Source organism: Equus caballus, chromosome 19 (assembly GCF_041296265.1).
Source record: "Equus caballus isolate H_3958 breed thoroughbred chromosome 19, TB-T2T, whole genome shotgun sequence".
In the NCBI taxonomy this organism is placed as follows: domain Eukaryota; kingdom Metazoa; phylum Chordata; class Mammalia; order Perissodactyla; family Equidae; genus Equus; species Equus caballus.
Window position 1 is genome coordinate 45,795,102 of NC_091702.1, and position 21,104 is coordinate 45,816,205.

The 21,104-nt window shown below is 41.7% G+C and overlaps 1 protein-coding gene across 1 annotated transcript in view; it reads left to right on the top strand.

Annotated features, from left to right (window-relative positions):
- The window catches only part of ROPN1 (rhophilin associated tail protein 1), a 31,067-nt gene extending 10,597 nt beyond the window's left edge, over positions 1-20,470 (top strand). The window contains exons 2-6 of the mRNA XM_023623631.2: positions 7,527-7,654; positions 12,791-12,908; positions 14,210-14,371; positions 19,362-19,537; positions 20,262-20,470. Of these exons, the coding sequence (XP_023479399.1) occupies positions 7,539-7,654; positions 12,791-12,908; positions 14,210-14,371; positions 19,362-19,537; positions 20,262-20,328 (639 nt within the window). The 5' untranslated portion in view covers positions 7,527-7,538 and the 3' untranslated portion in view covers positions 20,329-20,470. The remainder of the gene's footprint in view (positions 1-7,526; positions 7,655-12,790; positions 12,909-14,209; positions 14,372-19,361; positions 19,538-20,261) is intronic.
- Positions 20,471-21,104: the final 634 nt, after the last annotated feature.

Below are 21,104 nucleotides of genomic sequence, written 5' to 3' on the forward strand. Positions count from 1 at the left end.
CTGCAGATTCATCACTCTGCAGGGAAATGCTTTGATTAATTAGTCTTGTGGAGAGTGTCATCGATGCATCTTCTAATAGTGTTATTCCAGAGTAGCACATTTTATATTTCCTTTACTTCATTTGGTCCCAAACATGGTCATTTCCCAGGCAGGTTGGCAAAACGAGTGAGTCTGTAATGGTGGGAGACATTTTGGCTTGGTTCTTAATTAAATTAAATTAAAGTGACCTTTTAATTAGCTTCTCGAACTCCATCTGATGTAAACTACTGTCGTAAATACTTTTGTAAACAGTTTCATAAACCAGTAGTTTTCAAAGTGTGGTTTCGGGAACTTGTGAGGATCCTTGAGGCTTTGGAGGGTAGAAGGCCATGAAGTTAAAACAATTTTTGCAATAATACTTAATAAAATAATTTTTGCAATAAAAAGACATTATATGTCTTTCTCATTCTCTGTTTCTTAAGAGTGTACAGTGGAATCTTCCAGAAGCGACATGATGTGTGATATTACAAAAAATTGAATGCAAAGCATATATAAGAATCTAGCCGTCTACTATTAAGCCAGACATTAAAAGATTTACAAAAATGTAAAACCACGTTTCTTTTTTTTGAAGATTGGCACCTGAGCTAACAACTGTTGCCAAAGTTTTTTTTTCTGCTTTTTCTCCCCAAATCTCCCCAGTACATAGTTGCATATTTTAGTTGTGGCTCCTTCTAGTTGTGGCTCTTCTAGTTGTGGCATGTGGGATGCCATCTCAGCATGGCCTGATGAGTGGTGCTATATCCGCGCCCAGGATCTGAACCCATGAAACCCTGGGTCACTGAAGCAGAGCGCACAAACTTATCTACTCCACCATGGGGCCGGCCCCTAAAACCACATTTCTCGTTAAAGATGTTTTTGTTTCTGGAAACTATGGTTATTTTTCATTAAAAATATATTACTTATGTTAACGTGTAAAGGATTTATTTTTATTTTAAAATAAATATTTTAAATTGTCTAAAATGATAAATATTGATCGATACTACCCACATTAACAAAAGCTCTTTAGTGTCCTCAACAAGTTTTAAGAATGTAAAGGAGTCCTGAGACCAGAAACTTTAAGAATTACTTTCTTAAGAGATTATCTGTATAATATATATTTTCTACTAGGGCCCTGCCATAATTTACCTGCCACCATTTTTTTATTTGATAACTTTTCCATGAGAATAAGATATGTAGGCAGACAAAGAATAAAATTATCAGAGTAAACCTAAATTTGAAATAATCCTCACTATATTGTCCAATAAGTGGCTTAAATTTATATTTTCAACTATTGTATATGTTTTGTGAATCTCTAAAAAGTATTCAACTATAGATTTAATAAAAATTCTTAATATTTAATTTTAAATTATCCTTTATCATTGGAAAATAAATAACATATGTAAAGTACTCAAGGCAACTATAGGCCTTTTTGACAAATCAATTTCAAACAAAATAAGGTTGTCCATTTTCTTAAGCTATTTTAAATAAATCATAAAGTTTTGGAAAAGCAAGTATTTGATAAGGGGGAATTTTGGAAATATCATTTAATTTAATAATTAAAATGCTAGATTTTCCACAAGATATAAATATTACCTATACTCAAGTATAGTTAAAATATTTTTAAAAACATATTTTAGGGGCCATGTGCTGGCGTAGCAGTTGAGTTGCACACTCTGCTTTGGCAGCCTGGGGTTCACTGGTTCAGATCCTGGGTGCAGACATGGCACTGCTTATCAAGCCATGCTATGGCAGGCATCCCACATATAAAATAGAGAAAGATGGGCATGGATGTTAGCTCAGGGCCAGTCTTCCTCAGCAAAAAGAGGAAGATTGGTGGCTGATGTTAGCTCAGGGCTAAGGCTAATCTTCCTCAAAAAAAAACTTTTCTTTGTAAGACATTAAGGCCTACAGTCTCTCCTACTGAACCAATTAAATTATTTTCCATTATTACTTGTTTTTAGATGCAAACACTGTTTATTTCTATAAATATTTCAATCATAAAATCATTTTATCAGGAATCAGATTTTGGATATTTTACATCAAAAGCTAAGAATAAATGTGTAAATCAAGTCACAATTTAAAGTGAACAGAATCAATTATGTTTTATTAGGGACAAGCAATGATGATGATAATGATGAAAACATATCATAAACCTTCTTTCTTGGGAGAAAATAATGTGAAAAATAAGAGCAAATTAAATCAAGAACTAAGTATTTGAAGCACATATTCACAAAAGATTATCACCGGTAATAAATGTATTGCATACATTGTAATTAAAGCAATAAACAGAATTATGGAGATGGTTTTAACATGATTCTTAAAAGGGAAAATCCTATACAAGCATCTGTGCTGACGGTGCTCTGCGTAAAACCTTAAGCACAAAAACAATAATTACTGAAATCTGGAAGTTTACTGACTGAGCCAAATAGTATCCAAATATAATCTCAACTGTTATAAATTTGTGAATGCTTGTAAATGTTGTATCATTATAAAAAGTTTACAACCATCAGTCTCTTGAGGCGTACCTGTAACCCATTCTGCATGACCACTTGTGGGAAGCTCAGCCTTAGAGATCTATCAAAGGCAGAATGGGATGAAATGGAAAATGTGTACTACAAATCATATTTGATGATACCCAAGTTTTCTAGGTCTTTTTAGGGAGGTTTCTAGCATAATATGGACTCTAGATGACCCTTGGGGCTGTGCAGGGTTTGAATAGATGGAAAGACAGAGGGAGGCTACTCAAGCAAGCCACCCAGAATTAGTAACATACCGAGGGAAAGAGAAAAGCAGGATAGAGTACTGGTAACAATGGATGAGGAAATGTTAAGCTTTGGACATATAATTTCTTGGAAAAAGGCCAAAGTAGACTATATGTTGGAAATTCGTGTTGGTAAATACTAGTAAAAATTTATAGTTTAAAATTATGTGTATAAGGGCCAGCCCTGGTGGCCTAGTGGTTAAGTTTGGCATGCTCCACTTTGGTGGCTCGAGTTCACTTCCCGGGCACGGACCTACACTGCTTGTGTGTCACTGGCCATGCTGTCATGGCAGCTCACATACAGAAAGAGAAAGATTGGCAACAGATCAACAGATGTTAGCTCAGGGCAAATCTTCCTCAGCGAAAAATAATGTGTGTAAATCATGAAGGACCTTGCAAGTCAGAACATGATTGCTCTTTTGTAAGCAGGGCTCTCTGACCTATTATTTCTGTCATGTCTGGACACACTGGACAGGATAGACCAGAGAGTGAGCTGAGACAGGCGTACCAGTTAGGAGGCTGCATGACGGGTGGTGAGAGGGGCTGAACAAGAGTAAAAAGAGTGGAAATAGAGAGGAAGGGATGAATTGGAGACACATTTCAAAGGAAATATCAACGGGATTTAGTGGAAGATTCAACAGACTGAAGAGAATGGATGGCCCTAGGGCTCTTGAGGCCAAATGACTGGGGAAATGGTGGCATCATGTTCAGAAATGAATTTGGGAAGGGGACTTGAGAGGTGGAGAATGAATTTTCATGGAGATGTGTCCTGGAGGTAGTAGGAATTGTGCAATGGAAGCACAGGTGAGAGGTCAGACAAACAAGTATAATCAACACGGTAGGTGTTGTGGTAGATGGGATTGTGGTAGATGAAGCCATGAGAGGATGTGAGCTCCCAAGAAGAGTGGCAGAAAGACATAAGCTCTGAATGCTGAAGACTGAGCTTTGGGAAGTTTGCTAACGGTTGCTCAGCAGGAGGAAGGAGGAAGAAGAGTTATGGGGACAGAGTAGGACAGATGAAGAAAACAGAAAAACAAGAATAATGTATGCCATCAAACAAAGAGAAAGCCTCAAGAGGGAAAGGACAGTCACATGTAACAGGCCACCTCCCACATCACTGTGTATGTTCATATCCTGCCTCTGTCGCTTACTGGTTACATGTCATTTCAAAAATTTTGTTCTCTTTCTTAGTTTCCTTGTCTGTAAAGTGGTGATAATGTAATCTACCTCACAGGGATATTTGGAGGATTAAATGAGAAAATGTATACAGAACACTTAGCACGGTATCTGGCACACATAAGAAGTTAATAGATATAATTGACCACTTTGAAGGGAACAATAGAATGATAGGAGAAAAGTTTGCAAGGGGTTAAAGAAGGACTGAGGATTGAAAAAAGGTAATAGGCATGGAGAACTTGCTAGAGATTCTTTGCCCTAAAATAGAGGTCACAGAACAGTTAGAAGAGGCAATGGGTGAAGTAAAGGCTTTTCTTAAGTTTGCTCTGTACTGACCAAGGGTTATCATCGTTATCGGTGTCATGGAAGCCTACTTAATTAGAGTTGGGGCATCTCTCCATTTATATGAGGCCATCTGAGTGTTCTGAATAGAAATCAAACAATTGCAGAACAACTAAAAGATCCTGTCAAAATATATGCAGACAGTAGAATGGTACAGCCTCTGTGAAAAACAGGATGGTCGTTCCTCAAACAGTTAAACAAAGAATTACTGGCAATCCCACTTCTGGGTATAGACCCAAAAGAATTGAAAGCAGGAACTTGAACAGATATTTGTACACCCATGTTCGTAGCAGCATTATTCGCAGTAGCCAAAAGGTGGAAACAACCCAAATGTTCATCAACAGATGAACAAATAAACAAAATGTAGTATATCCACACAATGGAATATTATTCAGCCTTTAAAAGGAAGGGAATTCTGACATATTTTACGACATGGATGAACGCTGAGGACGTTATGCTAAGTGAAATAAGCAATACACAAAAGGACAAATACTGTATGATTCCATTCATATGAGGTACCCAGAGTAGTCAAATTCATAAAGAAAGCAAAATAGTGGTTGCCAGGAGGTGGGGGGAGGGAGGAAGGGGGAATTATTGTTTAACGGGTAGAGTTGCAGTTTGGGGAGATGAAAAAGTTCTGGAGGTAGATGGTGGTGATGGTTGCACAACAATGTGAATGCATTTAATGCCACTGAATCGAACACTTAAAAATGAATAGGATGGTAGGCTTTATGTTACGTATATTTTACTACCCCCCCCCAATATATATGCAGACAATATGAGCAAAATAAGGCACTGCCCTTTGCTAGATAAAAATGGTTTGAAAAGTGATCAGAAACAATCAACTTGTAACAGTAACTCTTTTTAAATTATGAAATATTTCATTCATAAAAACTAAAATGCATAATGTAAACACAGGCATAAAAATAAAGAAATCTCAGTAGCCACCATCCAGCTTAAAACATAGAACATCACCAATAGTGTTGAGACCCCTGCTGCATCTCCCTGAGGACATCCCTCTCACTCCCCCACCGCAGATAGCTGCCATTCTGAATTTGTGTTCATCATCCCTTGCTCTTTATTAGAACATTATGACGTATATATGAAACCCTAAACAATGTATTGCCTTTCCACCCAGCACTGTGAGATTCACCCATAGTGACGTCTGCAGCATACGCATCGACAACTGTGCTATCTTCTCAATGAACTGAAGCTTTTATCATTAGGTAGTGACCCTCTTTATTCCCAGTAACGCATTTTGCCTTTAAGTCTCTTTTTTCTTGTATTAACATGTCCACATCAACTTTCTTTTGGTTATTATTTGCCTGCTGATCCACATAGGCTTTTATCTTTAGTCTTTCTGTTCTTTTGTCTTTTCAGATGTGCCCATAGCTGGATTTTTCAAAAATCCGGTCTGATGATTTTTGTATTATTTTTTAAAGATTTTATTTTTTTCCTTTTTCTCCCCAAAGCCCCCCAGTACATAGTTGTGTAGTCTTCGTTGTGGGTCCTTCTAGTTGTGGCATGTGGGATGCTGCCTCAGCGTGGCTTGATTAGCAGTGCCATGTCCGCGCCCAGGATTCGAACCAACGAAACACGGGGCCGCCTGCAGCGGAGCGCGCGAACCTAACCACTCGGCCACGGGGCCAGCCCAGATGATTTTTGTATTTTAACTGGCACATTTGAGACCTTTTTTTCTTATTGTGATTACTGATATACATGGATTCTTTTCTCTCATGTTATTTATCCACTTTTCCTATGCTTCCCCCGCTCCTTTCTTGCCTTCCTTTGGAGTGATCAAGTTGTTTTGTTGTTGTTGTTGTTTTTAATTTTTTCTCCTCTCTACCGGTTTGTTGGTTATATTACTTTTGCAGGAATTACCGTTGAAATTTTACTGTGCATACTTGACTTTTTACAAAGTCTCAAACTGATCACTATCTTTATACTCCTCTTCCTCTAAATAAAAGAGCATCACGTAAAAGATAATGGAGCACCACCTGCAACGGCTTTGATTTCGTGTCTGGGGATTTCCCGACCAGGCTGGGGGTATAAATGTAAGACTTAGACTAGCTTGTGGCTACAAACCCGTGGGAGACTATCTTGCCCCCAACAAGCAGCAACCATGGAGACAGATCTCTGTGTTGCTTCCCCTGCCAACAGGCAGATATTTTCAGTCCCACCCTTTCACCCTGAGGCTGTATAGACCTTGGAGGGTCTCGGGTTGAAGCGGTAAGAGAGTCCTTCAGTTCAGCTGTTTACTTTTTGTGAGCCCAAGACCTGGTCTGTTCGCAACTTGCCTGGCCATTGGTCTGAAGGTTCAAGTTCCTGGCTTCTATACTGGCCCCCTCATTTCTTCATTTGCTCACCACCCTGATTTCTGCTTTACTCATGTTGTTTGATATTTGAAGATTTCCCTCACTTCCTTGCAAGCTTCGCAAGGCAATTGGAAAGGTATTTTTCCTGGGATTTGTCCAGCATCGAGGGGTTTTGAAGAGGGAGGGCTTTTCAGAATATCTAATCACTCTTTCTCTACTGAAAGCAGACAAAATCTTTTAGTCTGGTGTTCGTGGGTGGGGTTGTATACCATTTATGGATTTTCATGTTTTGTTTCAATTTGTCCTGGGACTTTTTGAATGAAATGTACAAGTTTTCTCTTTTGCAATTAGAGTAGATAAGTACACACAGATGTAAAGAAAGATGGTCATCAAATGGTTGTTTACTGATTATTTTTACTTGGAAATAATCTAATGTCAAATAATAAAGGATTCACAGGGTAAATTTTGCTACAACTCATATTTGGCCAATAAGAGTTGTGTAACATGGAAGATGTTCATGATATGCTGTTGAGAAAACAAGCTGTTTTGTATGACTACTTTTATCTATACAAATATATATTTACATTGAAAAAATTCTGAAAGGAGACATCCAACATTTGGGATGACATCATTAGGGGACTGCTTCTTGTTGATCTCTACTTTTTTAATGAACAAGTATTGCGTGTTTTTTTATGTAAAGGACAGAATTATTTACGACAACAAAAAGCGAGGATTAGTAAACTCCTTTGTAACCTTGGAGTTGTGTAACAATAGAATGCATTCTGTCTTGTGGGGTAGTGAACTCCTCAATATTGAGAGTGTCATCAGAAGCTGGGTGACTTCCTGTCAAGGATTCCTATCATTTTATGATTCAAAGATTCTCATTTTATTTATTTATTTTTCGCTGCCAATAGGTCAACCAACCAATGCCTCAGACAGATAAGCAAATATGCATCCCCCCGGAGCTGCCGGAATTGCTGAAGCAATTTACCAAAGCCGCCATCCGGACCCAGCCGGAGGACCTCATCCAGTGGGCTGCGGAGTACGTACTCCTTTCTTACCTCCAGCCCCTGCCTCCCATTGGAGGTGGAGGTGGGAAGTTCTTGGAATCCGTGAGGAGGTTGTCATGGCTGCAGACTGGGCATCGGGACTGATTAGCATAATGTTTGTGATGTTCAGCTGTCGCATTGCTTTGGTGCTTTAAAAATCCACATCTAAATACATCCATTTGGGCGAGGAAGTGTTGCTCTCCCCTAGTGAACCAGATTGAGCAACAAGACGCCGGGGCAATAGGCAAAGCGTCCTGGGGCGATCAGCAAGAGTTAGATTACTGCATGACATCAGCACACGCACACTCCACGCTGTCCCTGCGCCCCCCGCCCCCTGGCCCAGTGGAAAGAAGGGTTCACAACCCAGCTGGAGTTGAGCCTCTCTTTCGCTGGTGTAAACCGGGGCCTCGCTCTCCGGTCTTCCCACGAGATGGCAGCAGTGCACCCGGGGGAGCGATGCGACGAGCCCGCGGGGCGGATTGCGCGGGATCCGTCCAGCAGGTTCACCCTGGGGTTTACCCCTTTAATGAGACACCTGCCTCCGCCGCTGTTAAAACTCATTCATTCTTGCGCCCAACAAGAGACACTTGGTGTCTTGTCTTTGGGGAAGTTGTTATTTTCTTTAGCGTCTCTTGGAACTGACTTGTTCGCTTAACATAAAGAGTACACACTGCATTCTGGACAAAGGAGGCAATCAGAGCGATGAGGAGGAGGACCGGCCTGGCTGAAAACAGTGCCTCAAACAGGCGCTCTCTTTCCGGACAAACCTCCCCGAGGCTGCTCAATGGAAGGAGCTTACACAACGGCTGCAGGCCCGGATTGAAACAGCTTTACAAAGAAAGCCTCTCAGCTATTAAATTGATTCTTAGACAAAAGTGGCTGCCTGAAACTGGGAAACTGGGGCTTGGGGCAGGAGCTGGGAGCTAACTAGCCCTCCTGGGTCATTTTCAGACTATTTTTACTGTTTGATGATGACTTCTTTAATAGCGCTTCAGAGGGAAAGGGGAGTAAGAGAGGCTGCAGAACGGAGCCTGTGGGTTGGGGGAAGGGAGAATGTCCTCACCATGAGGTTGAGTAGGTGCATGGAGCAGGTGGTGGGAAGAAGGTGTGGACACCTTTGAGAAGGTACAAAATGTAACCCGAGAGGAGCATGATAGAGTCTCTGAGCTACCGCACTCATGCTCCTGGGTTGGGCCAGTATGAAGCTCTTAAAAATGGAAGGAAAATAAGCCAGTGGTGGTCATAAAAGGAGACATCAATGTGACATAAAGAAATGAAAGATATTCCATGCACGTGGATTGGAAGAATAAATATAGTTAAAATGTCCATACCACCTAAAGCAATCTACAGATTCAGTGCAATCCCAATCAGAATACCAATGACATTCTTCACAGAAATAGAACAAAGAATCCTAAAATTCATATGGGGTAACAAAAGACCCTGAATAGCTAAAACAATCCTGAGAAAAGAGAACAAAGCTGGAGACATCCCAATCTCTGACTTCAGAATATACCACAAAGCTATAGTAATCAAAACAGCACGGTACTGGTACAAAAACAGACACACAGATCAATAGAACAGAATTGAAAGCCTAGAAATAAAACCACACATCTGTGGACAGCTAATCTTTGACAAAGGAGCCAAGAAGATACGCTGGAGAAAGGAAAGTCTCTTCAATAAATGGTGTTGGCAACACTGGACAGCCACATGCAAAAGAATGAAAGTAGACCATTATCTTTCACCATATACAAAAATGAACTCAAAATGGATTAAAGACTTGAAGGTAAGACTGTGAAACTATAAAACTCCTAGAAGAAAATACAGGCAGTACACTCTGACATGACTCTTAGAAGTCAAATACCATGTCTACTAGGGCAAGGGAAACAAAAGAAAAAATAAACAAGTGGGACTTCATCAGACCAAAGAGCTTCTGCAAGGCAAAGGAAGCCAGGAACAAAACGAAAAGACAACCCACCAACTGGGAGAACATATTTGCAAATCATATATCTGACAAGGGGCTAATCTCCAAAATACATGAAAAACTCACACCAGTCAACAACAGAAAAACAAACAACCTGATCAAAAAATGGGCAGAGGATATGAACAGACATTTTTCCAAAGAAGATATACAGATGCCAATAGGCACATGAAAAGATGTTCAACATCACTGATCGTCAGGGAAATGCAAATCAAAATGACACTGAGTATCACCTTACACCCATTAGAATGGCTATAATCACCAAGACAAAAAATAATAAATGTTGGAGAGGATGTGGAGAAAAGGGAACCCTCATATCCTGATAGTGGGAATGCAAACTGGCCCAGCCACTAAGGAAAACAGTATGGAGATTTCTCAAAAAATTAAAAATAGAAATACCATATGATCCAGCTATCCCACTATGGGGTATTTACCCAAAGAACTTGAAATCAACAATTCAAAGAGACTTATGCACCCCTATGTTCATTGCAGCATTATTCACAATAGCCAAGAAGTGGAAGCAACCCAAGTACTCATCAACTGGTGATTGGATAAAGATGATGTATATATATATATACACACACAATGGAATACTACTCAGCCATAAAAAAGGACAAAATTGTCCCATTCACAACAACACAGATGGACCTTGAGGGTATTATGTTAAGCAAAATAAGCCAGACAGAAAAAGACAAACACCATATGATTTTACCCATATATGGAAGATTAACACATGGACAAAGAGAACAGATTAGTGGTTACCAGAGGGGAAGGGGGTCGGGGAGTGGGCGTAAGGGGTAAAGGGGCACATTTATATGGTGACTGACAAATAATAATGCACAACTGAAATTTCACAGTTATAAACTATTATTACCTCAATAAAAAAAATTTTTTAAAAGAGACATCAATGGGATTGCTTTGCTAGTATGAGCCCTGTTTAGATTTCCATTCTAAATTTTTTATGTTACCTCTAAGATTGAACTTTAGTGTCTGAAGACTAATTTCTTTTGGCATACCCAGACAGACTTTGTTTTATACTATACAATAGTTTAAAACCCCATTTCATTGTTGTTGTGTGCTGTTTTACAGCACGAAAAATGACATTTCTTGGTATTGTCCCTGACATTTATGAGAGAAAACACTCCACTGGTTTAGCCTGCCTGCTCCCGTATTGTACCATGTGCTATAAATTTTTTAGATATCCGTGAAGAGGCAGTTTGTAGTTTAACTACAGTGAAAAAGGAGAGCATGACCTAAGAGCACGCTCCATCCATCCAGACATGAAAAGCACTTACCAGCTGGTTTTACGTGACTCGCAAACCTGCAGAATTTTAGACGATAGAACTCCACAAAATGTTTCCAAGACAAAATATGTATTTAATTCACTGAAGCAAGAATTTCCCTACATATGTGCTGTCAATGGAGAAGCCACCTACCAGACATCAGCAGGACAGGAGCTTATGTGGGGTAGGTACGTGTGACAACACAAATTTGTAATTTATGTGAGTAACTGTGGAATTGTTTGCTGCAAATGAAGCTGAATAACCCATGGAGGACCACATCCATGACTGCAGCCTTATTTCCACATTCTCCAGCCAACTCCACGAAAAAGTCCAAAGATATTCTGCTGAGTGTCACTCTTTATCTAGGAAGTCACTTCCGTCAAATGAGGTACCAGGTGTCTCTGTCTCTTCCATTTACATCACTCAAGTCTGATTCCATAGCCTAAGGCCACACCCCACTCCTGTTGTCACCTTGAACCCACACCACTGATCTGTCTGCAGAGATGGCTCATGCACACTATTAAAGGTGGCCTGAAAGTTTTGCTTCTGCTCTCCCTGCTGACGACATCCCAGGGGTTCCTGGAAGGTATTATTTTAGTCCTGGTAGTTCAGCTCTGCATTGTGGTGTGGCTCAGAGACAGGCAGTGGTTTGCCCCATCATTGTAGGGCTTGACCCTAAAATGGGCTTTTACAATCCCTCATATCCTTTTTATACTACCTGGATCTGGAGAAAGTACTAAAAAATAAAGCAGAGAGGGGCAGAGACATGTGATCCAGGGATAGTCAACCACAAGGCTTTCGATGGAGACAGACCCTTCTGTACAGCATCAGTGCCCCTCGTGTCAACTGCTCACGGCCATGCCCTGCTGTGGGCAGCCCCTTTTCATCTTATGCCCGTCCCAAAACAGGACTCGGTATTTTTTCCACATTGCAACAAAACAAAGTCCACTCCACAAAGCATTGCTGAGTAGGCAGATTTTACTGAAATTTTTGAGGGAAGACAAAGGAGGATCTTGCTTCATATACCCCATAGAAGGTCATCTCAAACCTTTCTTTGGCTTGTCTTCTCACCTGAGCCTCCTTGAGTGCCCTGCCAGCCTTCCCTTGCTTCCCCCTTGAAGCCCAAGCCTCCAGCCTCCAGCTGGAATCCCCTCCTGGCTCACCCATCACATAGGGCACCTCGATCTCCTCCCCTTTCTTAGCAGGTGACTTTAGTTCTCTTCCAGCTTCTCTTTCCAACATTACATATCCCCACCTACTACCTAATACCAACCTTAAGTGTGTCGATAGCCATTGTACTGAGCATAAAGATTTTGTTCATGTTTGAAAAAAAGATTCTCTAGGTACTAGGATTCTTCCTCCATAGAAGAGTGCAGGATTGAAAATGACAATGATTTGTTTTTCTCTCTCCTATTGCATACATATATAATATGTATATTATACATATATACAATGTGTATATTATATATATCTCCCACAATATATATGTCTACATGTGTATGTATGTATGTGTGTGTACACATGTGTGTGTATAAAACACTTAGGAGGGGTTGACTGAAAAAAACCCCAGATCCAATATGCTTCAAGGAATTCCATACTTAGCTTTTATCGGTTATTCCTCACCCTTTGAGAGGAGCAAATCTTTTTATTCCCTAGCATTCTCTATACCTTGAGTGGAAAGTAACACACGTAGGGCTTTCCCATACATACATGAACTAAACACAGTGTCTAGCATATAGAAGCCACTTAACAAATGTTCTTTCCTCCACCCCCTTCCCTGAAAAAAAGAGGGGAGGGGATTCCCAAAGCAGCCAGAGGCCACTGGAGTATAGGATGCCACCCTCACCTCCTAACTTTTTTTCTTGTAGTTATTTTGGGGCTATGTCCCATGGAGAGATTCCTCCAGTGAGAGAGCGGTCTGAGCGAGTCACTCTGTCTAACTGGGCAGAGCTTACACCTGAGCTGTTGAAGATCCTGCATTCTCGGGTAAGGCCGTACTGGAGCATCGAGGGGGTACGTGGCGACGGTGTAGAGGCTGGGTGGGTACAGACAAAAGCCCACCATTCCCCTGCCAGTTAGCTGGCCACTCAGCATCATTCTAAAGTTCACTAAACCGTGAACTGAAAGTAAATCTTCCCTTGGGAAAACAGGAATGCTACTGAAATAGGTTGTAAACTGAGCTGTCTGTGGGGTCATCCCATATGTCCCTGAAGCTGGCAAAATGTCCAGGGGCTCAGTGCAATGCTAATTCCTTCCCTCCAGAAAGTGCAGATTCACAGTCCCTTGACAATGTCTCCCTTGCTGATCAAGACCATAATATGATGCCAATCACAGTTTGGGGAGGGGCATATTGTAGTTCTCCAGTTATCCCAGATGCAGACAGTGCCTAGCTTTGGGGAAAAACTGGCTGTCTTGACAGCCACAATATCCTGGGAGCTGCCTGGTGAATGGATGAGGAGAGTCTGGTCTGAGGAAGCTTGTGGTTTAGCCAACTCCCAGGAAATATGGTTTAGCACCACCAAACCCCATTCTAGGATCCAGGACAGAGATATTTGGGATGATTCAGGACTGATTTAGCCAACTACCTTGGTCCCAGAGGCTTAGCATTTCACTAGAATCGGAGGGCCAGGGAAGGTGTAGTAGAGCTTGACGGGACATCTGTATCCTTGTCTCATTCTTGGCCAACAACTGGCCATTCATTCCTTTCTCCTCTTAACCACCAAGCACCTTGTGCAGTGGACATGGCAGAGATCTTAGGTGCCTGGATCAAGCAACACTAGGCACCTAGGCCATAGACCCCTATATCATTCCTGGGAAAACGTGAGGGATGCAAGCGAGGTCTAGTGCAAACTCATGGAATCCAGAAGCAAGATACTTAACATCTAGTTCTAGCTTCACCACTAATTAGTGGTCTCAGACAAGTCCTCTGGCCCTTGGTTTCATTTTCAGGCTGCTCTGTCTGCCTTATGGGGACCATCTAGGGATGAAACAGCAGATAATAAAAGCATGAGAAAAAAATTAAAGCATAATATAAATGCATACTTTCCCCATAATCCTGATATCTGAAGTTAAAAATGATTAAATTATGTCTCAGCATGTTCTTGTCTAGGCTATTTCTCTACCCTTGCAGAGAGAACCACCCAACAGAGTCCCCTTGTACCCCCTGCCACCCCCACCCCATGCTGTGTGCTGGGAGAACACAGGGCTTCGCCTGGGCAGGTGTTTCTTAGGGAGTTCTCGCATCCTGTCCCTCATCCTCTGTCTTGTGTCTGTCCCCTGCCCTGCAGGTTGCTGGTAGACTGATCATCAACGCAGATGAGCTGGCCCAGATGTGGAAGGTGCTGAGTCTCCCAACAGATCTGTTTAATAGTGTGATGAATGTGGGCCGCTTCACGGAGGAGATTGAGTGGCTGAAGTTTCTAGCCCTTGCTTGCAGCTCTCTCGGAGTTGTAAGTCAGCTTTAATGCTTTTTGTCCTTAAGGGAAAAATCTCTCTCAGGGCCTGGAAGGACAGTACATCTCCACACGCAGTCAACTCTCCAGGGCTGATGATGAGCACGCCTCCTCCTGTCTGCTCATTTCTCTCTGAATTAGGCCGTTTCTCTGCTCATCAGTCAGAAGCAGGTGTTAGGAGGAGAGAGAGGGGAAAACTGTCATCAGGCTCTGGGGAGAGGTTGACCATAATGTGACTTTTGGATTATTTGTGAATTTCAATCACTGCACTCAGATTTATTTCTGTCACCACTCCACTCCCTCCATTCATATTCCCATAGATAGCCAAGAGCCAGCTGTAGAATAAGGTTTGCTTATACTTGGGTTCCAGACACCTGGAAAATATACCGATAAAGACTTTTAAAAAGAGGCGCAGCCTCATAGAAAACTACTATTTGATAAGCATAATTGGATACAAAATCAGAGATAGGAAAGCAGGAAAGGAACATTGAGGCTATTTCTAGACTTATAGTCATGACATCACCAAGGATGCAGAATGTTCATACAAATTCGTGCCTTTTCCAAATTTGACTTGGTTTGCAATTGGAAAAGCCATTTTTCTGTTTTAAATAAAAAAATACTGCAACCAGTTTATATATATTTAAAAGCTTTAGGCATCATCTTCCATGTGGACACACTCTTGTTAAACACTGTTAGAATAACTTAAACGAAAATGAATCAGAACCATGGTTTTTATAAAATCCCTGAAATATGTACAAGTTTAAAAATTAATGAGAAAATTATTCCCTCTGCCAAAACCAAATGGTATGAAAAGGTAGTGGAATCATTCAGCATTGTCTAAACATGATCTTGTTCTTTCTTCTCGAATATGCTTGGAATGCATATTTGACATTTTTGTTTCTGAGAAAAGCTACCCAAAATATTGTAGTTCAACTTTTCCTACAGGTTTCCCCTGCAGCTTTCATCATAACCATTTCTTGAGAGAGGAGGAGAGGAGAGGCCATTCCTGGGTTTTTTTCCCTCTTCACTGTCCTTTACAGTGACATTATATAATGAATAAGTTACTCTCCTCCAGAGGAGAGGACAATACAGCAGTGGCAGATGAGTTGCCAATCAGCCTATCACACTTCCATGGAAATATCCCTAAGGATTAGGGAAAATCACAGAAGGGAAAATAAAAAATTGACACGTTTTATTAAATTCTCATAGGGTCGCAAATTTATTCACACCACATTCAGAGATGTGCGGGGGGCGGGGGGTGTACTTTATTTTGTCAGTAGTTAATTCTGATCTTCCTGACCTACCCCGCCCACAAAGAGTGGAGTAAGAAAATAAGTAGAGTCACTCCAATCCAGGAATTTTCATCTGATGCAGTACCTGAGGCAGCTTTACAGTAAATTTCCCAGTCTCAGATTTCTCCTCACCGCTCCTCTCTTCAAGATGGCAGTTGAGTGCGTAAGGAAAGGGGTGATTTTGGGACCTCAGAGCAGCCAAATGACAGGTTCCTCACATCCCTTGGTCCCCTCTGGCACCTCTGATCGCCATGGAAATACTCATCTCTGGGGTTGCTAGCTGCTTGCAGCTGAAGTCTTTGGTCTCTTCTGTCTCACAGCACAGTAGTCCCCTACCAGCTCATCATCATTCTCACTGGTGCTCAGGGCCTCCTGGAGTCTCTTCCAGGTTGTCCTCATCTGCTCCCAGGCTTCCCCTCACCACCTTGTGAGATGTCTGAGTCCTCTCCTTGTCCACATACCTCACAGTAACCAAGAGGGACTTTGGAAAACCAAAGTCCAACCTCCCTCTGCTTAGCCCATTGTGTGGCTGCTAGGTTTACTTTGATATGGCTGCCTCCCAAATTGGGGAGGGGAAACCAGGAGGTGCGTTGTGTCTTTCTACCTCCCTGCTAGAACGAGGAGTCTGGATTAGATGTGCCATGAGGTCCTTTCATCGCTAACCTTCTGTGATTCTATTCCCTCTTCTCTGCTTCTACTGAGACACCTTCAGGCCTGGCTCTGGATAACCAAGGACCCCTCCAATTTTGAGAGGTCCTGAAGTGTCTGACTTTGCCCCTCATCATCCCTATGTCAAGGAACACTTAGAGGGGAAGTCAGCCTGAAGGGCTGGTCCATAGATAAAGGGTGCCCTGTGAATCCAGGAACCAATCCCATTGCACCCATTTGTTTCATGTTGGACTATTGCTGGGAACTTAAATGTGGTCAGGGTGTCACATGTGGAGGAGGGTTTGCATTCTAGTTAATCCATATATCCTTAGAGGCAGGCCCAGAAATTCCCTCCTTTCTTTGCCAACTCACCAGCCAGCCATGATGCCTGTGCCACTTAGAAAATCCAGTTCCCTCCTTATGGAAGAGTCCAGTGGCAGGAATTTTAGGTGGCAGGTACGTTTACTCCAGCGCTGAGCTCTCTTGAGTCTACACACGTGATTCAAAATGCTACGGCATGCAGACCTGTGTTCCTCTTCCCTTTCAGTACTGCTTCCTCTAGAACTGAGACTGATTACACAAAAGAAGAGATCGTATAATCATGTTCACTGGACGGAATGGCATATTTTATTAGCAAATATTTCACTCTCTGAGCCTTTCACTTCTGAGTCTGAAAACAGGGCTCAAAAGGTGTTGAAAGGCTATCTCTATGAAGTGGATCTCCATCTGACCAAAAAATCCTGTCCAATAGAATTCAGATCTCTGTTTACTTTAGATTTAAGTAATTTTATAAAGCTCCAGTCCAGAGACTTCTTTATCCATTCATCCATTTATTAAACATTTTAAAATCTGATGAGGGCAATAGAATTTGGAGGTTTGTTGTTTGAATGATCAGTAAAAGGCGTTTGGGTAGAAAGCACCTATACTGGTTTGCCAGGGCTGCCATAACAAAGTTCCACCGACTATGTGGCTTACACAGGAATGTATTTTCTCCTGGTTCTGGAGGCTGGAAGTCTGGGACCAAGGTGTCTGAAGCCTCTTTCACTGACTTGTAAATGGCCGTCTTCTCCCCTTTTCTTCACATGGTTGTCCCTCTGTGCACACATGTGTCTGCTCTCTCTCTCCCTCTGTCCTAATCGCCTCTTCTTACAAGGACACCAGACCTCATGGGTTAGGGCCCACTCTAATGATTTCATTTTAAGTTAATCACCTCTTTAAAGGCCCTGTCTCCAAATACGGTCACATTCTGGGGTACTAGGGGTTCGGGCTTCAACATATGAATTTTGGGTGGACACAGTTCAGCCCATAACAGCACCCCATTTTGGATGAGACTATCGGAAGAGGACAACAGAACAAAGGCAGTAGGGGAGTAGGTTGTTTTAAAGAGAACCAGAGGGGATGAGCTGTGGATGGAAATTATGAAGTTCAGTGGACACATGCTTGCAAATCTGCCCAAAACCAGTGTCATGCTGCCCTCATCTCCCGCGCACGCCCTCCCAGCCTCACTGACGGCCTTTTCCCCAGCCTTCTGTGTGCCTGTCCTCCTCCTGCCCTCCTTCATGGAAGCGCCTGGCCCACTGCCTCCTACGGTGCTTCACAGTGACTTCCAGGAGGGGACTCCCAAGGGTGGGAGACAGAAAGTGAAAGTGGCCTGCTGCAAACCCAAAATTTCTTTGACATCATGCAGTTTATCATTTTAAAATTCACGTACATTGAAGATTCTATTTCACAAAATAGCAATGTTTGTCAGTGTAAAGAAACAAAGGTTAAATATTAAATCCATTAAAATTAGTAATTAATTTGTGCAAATAATGTCTAAATTACTTGCCATCAGGTAAAACTATCACTCCAGGAAGATGGACTAAGTTTATTCAGCATCCTCATGTACCTCCTGACATACAGACTCCCACCCCTGGGTAACACACACCACAGTTAAAGAAGCACCTTCTAGTCACCCATTACATTCAGGGGGAGGAAGGAAGCAGAACAGCAAACATACGCTGCAAGGGAAGAACAGTGCTGGCCAGCCACTTGGGGAGGTAGAGCAGCTGCTTGCTCATTTCCCCAGTCACAGCCAGTTTACCACTCCAGACTAATTTTTCACTGATCGCTGGAGAGTGTATAAGGATCATCTGCACCTAATCTGTTTTAGTAAACCACCAAGATATATATGCTGACCTATCTTTGCTAATTCAGAGCTGAACAAGACTTCCTTTGAAACCTTTCTTTCCTGTATCGCATCATTTCACAACTTTCACTTATGAAATGTACTCAAAGGGTAGGTTTACCCAAAGACACTGGTGAGTAAAACTCTGTTCTGAACATGATCCTTTAATGTTCAAGTTTCATTGTAAGGAGTGTTTGCTTCTGTAGCAACCTTTCCATGAAAACTTATGGCAGTCATCATCTGCTAATTTTTCCGTAGCAAGTACAAGGGTAGTGTTATGTTGTATAAAGGATTAGGTGGTTCCGATTAGATGGATCCACACGTTTTAGAGAACTGGTTTTATCGTGATGTACACTGTTAATTTTCCTGCGTCTGGGACTCCTATCTTCTCAGTGATGTTACCCTTCTCCTGACCCCTGCCCCCCTCCTGTGGCATTGCTCCAAGCATCTGCTGGCGTGTATAAGCTAGCCTAATTACCTCAGCCCTTTAGAGATAAGATGGGAGAGCAACAAGAATAAGAAATAATTCTAATTTTATAGAATGTAAAATCAAATGCCCCTCCTTTAGTGAGGTTATTCTGATTAAAGTAATAAATATCTTAAAGTATTCAGCAGTTTATAAACTTAATTCCTTGAGAGTCTCCCTCCAACAAAGGAAAGAAAGGAAAAAGAGAGACAAACACCCAGTAGATACTCAATTCTTTTAGATTGAATTAAATGCCATTTGGGTATAAAAAATTCAGGTTTTCCAGAATATTACATCATTCCCACTTCATTTTATGAGAACAAAATTTTTTTCTCCTTTCTTGTATCTAAATTGATCTTCAGAATCTAGTCTGGAATAGTGACTTTCTTCTCATTTAATCTTATGGCTTTATAGACCATTGCCAAGACTCTCAAGATAGTGTGTGAAGTTTTATCATCTGACCATGATAGCGGGCCTCCCCGGATCCCTTTTAGCACCTTCCAGTTTCTCTATACATATATTGCTGAAGTGGACGGGGAGATCTCTGCGTCACACGTCAGCAGAATGCTTAACTACATCGAACAGGAAGTGTAAGTAAATTTTACCAATTGGAGGTGAAGAACGTGGGGAAAACAAATCCAGCAGGCCAAGATACAGTGAGGCTACTGTATTATACTGTTCTGGGAACAGAGAAATATTGGGAAGAACAAGAAATAAGGATCTAAAAGAGAAGGGAAAGAAGCTATTGGACAGTGATTTTATTTTGTTTTTGTTTTGCTTTGTTTTTTGGTGAGGAAAATTGTCGCTGAGCTAACATCTGTGCCAACCTTCCTCTAGTTTGTATGTGGGATGCAGCCACAGCATGGCTTGATGAGCCATGTGTAGGTCCACACCCAGGATCCAAACCCACCAACCCTGGGCTGCTAAAGTGGAGCATGAAAACTTAACTGCTACACCAGCAGGCTGCCCCCTAGGACCACGATTTTAGAGTTCTATCGAGACCAGAAGCAGCAGCACCTGAGAACCTGTTAGAAATGCAATTTCTCAGGCTGTAGCCTGAACCTACTGCATCAGAAACTCTCCTCCGGGGCCCAGGTATCTGTGTCTTAGCAAGTCCTCCAGGTGACTGGCTCACGCTCAGGTTTGACCTGAGTGGAGGAGGAGAAGCAGGCTGTCAAGGGTTCAGAAAAAGAGAGGGTGATAAGGGCAGAAGCCTCAGCAGAATTAATTTGGAGTGAGAGTTGTTTATATATCGTCTTCCTTAAGATTGACTGTTAAATGGACTAACCCCAGATATGTATTTTTCCAAAACAGAATTGGTCCTGATGGCTTAATCAGGGTGAATGACTTTACCCAGAATCCCAGAGTTCGGCTGGAGTAAAAGCACAATTTTGGCAATTATAAAGGAAGACATAGAGATGACTGCTTCGGAATGACTGACCCCCATATGCCATCCAGTGTCCATTTTCTTGTACAACTTGTACACACTAATAAACAATTAGGCAAACATATGAAATCAGAAATGTGTGGAATGAAGATGTAAAATTGTTGGAACAAAACAACTGCGTTAACAGAAGATTAGCATTTTTCCCACACGGACACTGAATAAAAGTGGCTGATGAAGCATGGAGAGAAAATGCATCTCAAGCCAAAGCCAGATTGTCAGATTTTCAAAGGTACAATGTTAGCCAGACGCAGGTTTTTTTCGTTTTTTGAGGAAGATTAGCCCTGACCTAACATCTGCCACCAATCCTCCTCTTTTTGCTGAGGAAGATTGGCCCTGAGCGAACATCTGTGCCCATCTTCCTCTACTTTATATGTGGGATGCCTGCCACAGCATGGCTGGATAAATGGTATGTAGGTCCACACCCAGGATCCAAACTGATGAACCCCAAGCTGCCACAGTGGAGCATGCGAACTTAACCACTGCACCACTTGGCCAGTCCCTAGTCAGACACAGTTTTGATGTTTTGTGATTGCTCGACATAACTTAGATGAGTGTCTTTTCCATGGTTAATCCACATTTTTACCAGTTTATTTCTCCATTTGTTGGTATGATGCTAGTCATTTATTCATTCACTCACTCACCAATATTTACTGAGGTTAAAAACAGAACACTCAGTTAAATTTGAATTTTGGATAAACAAATAATTTTTT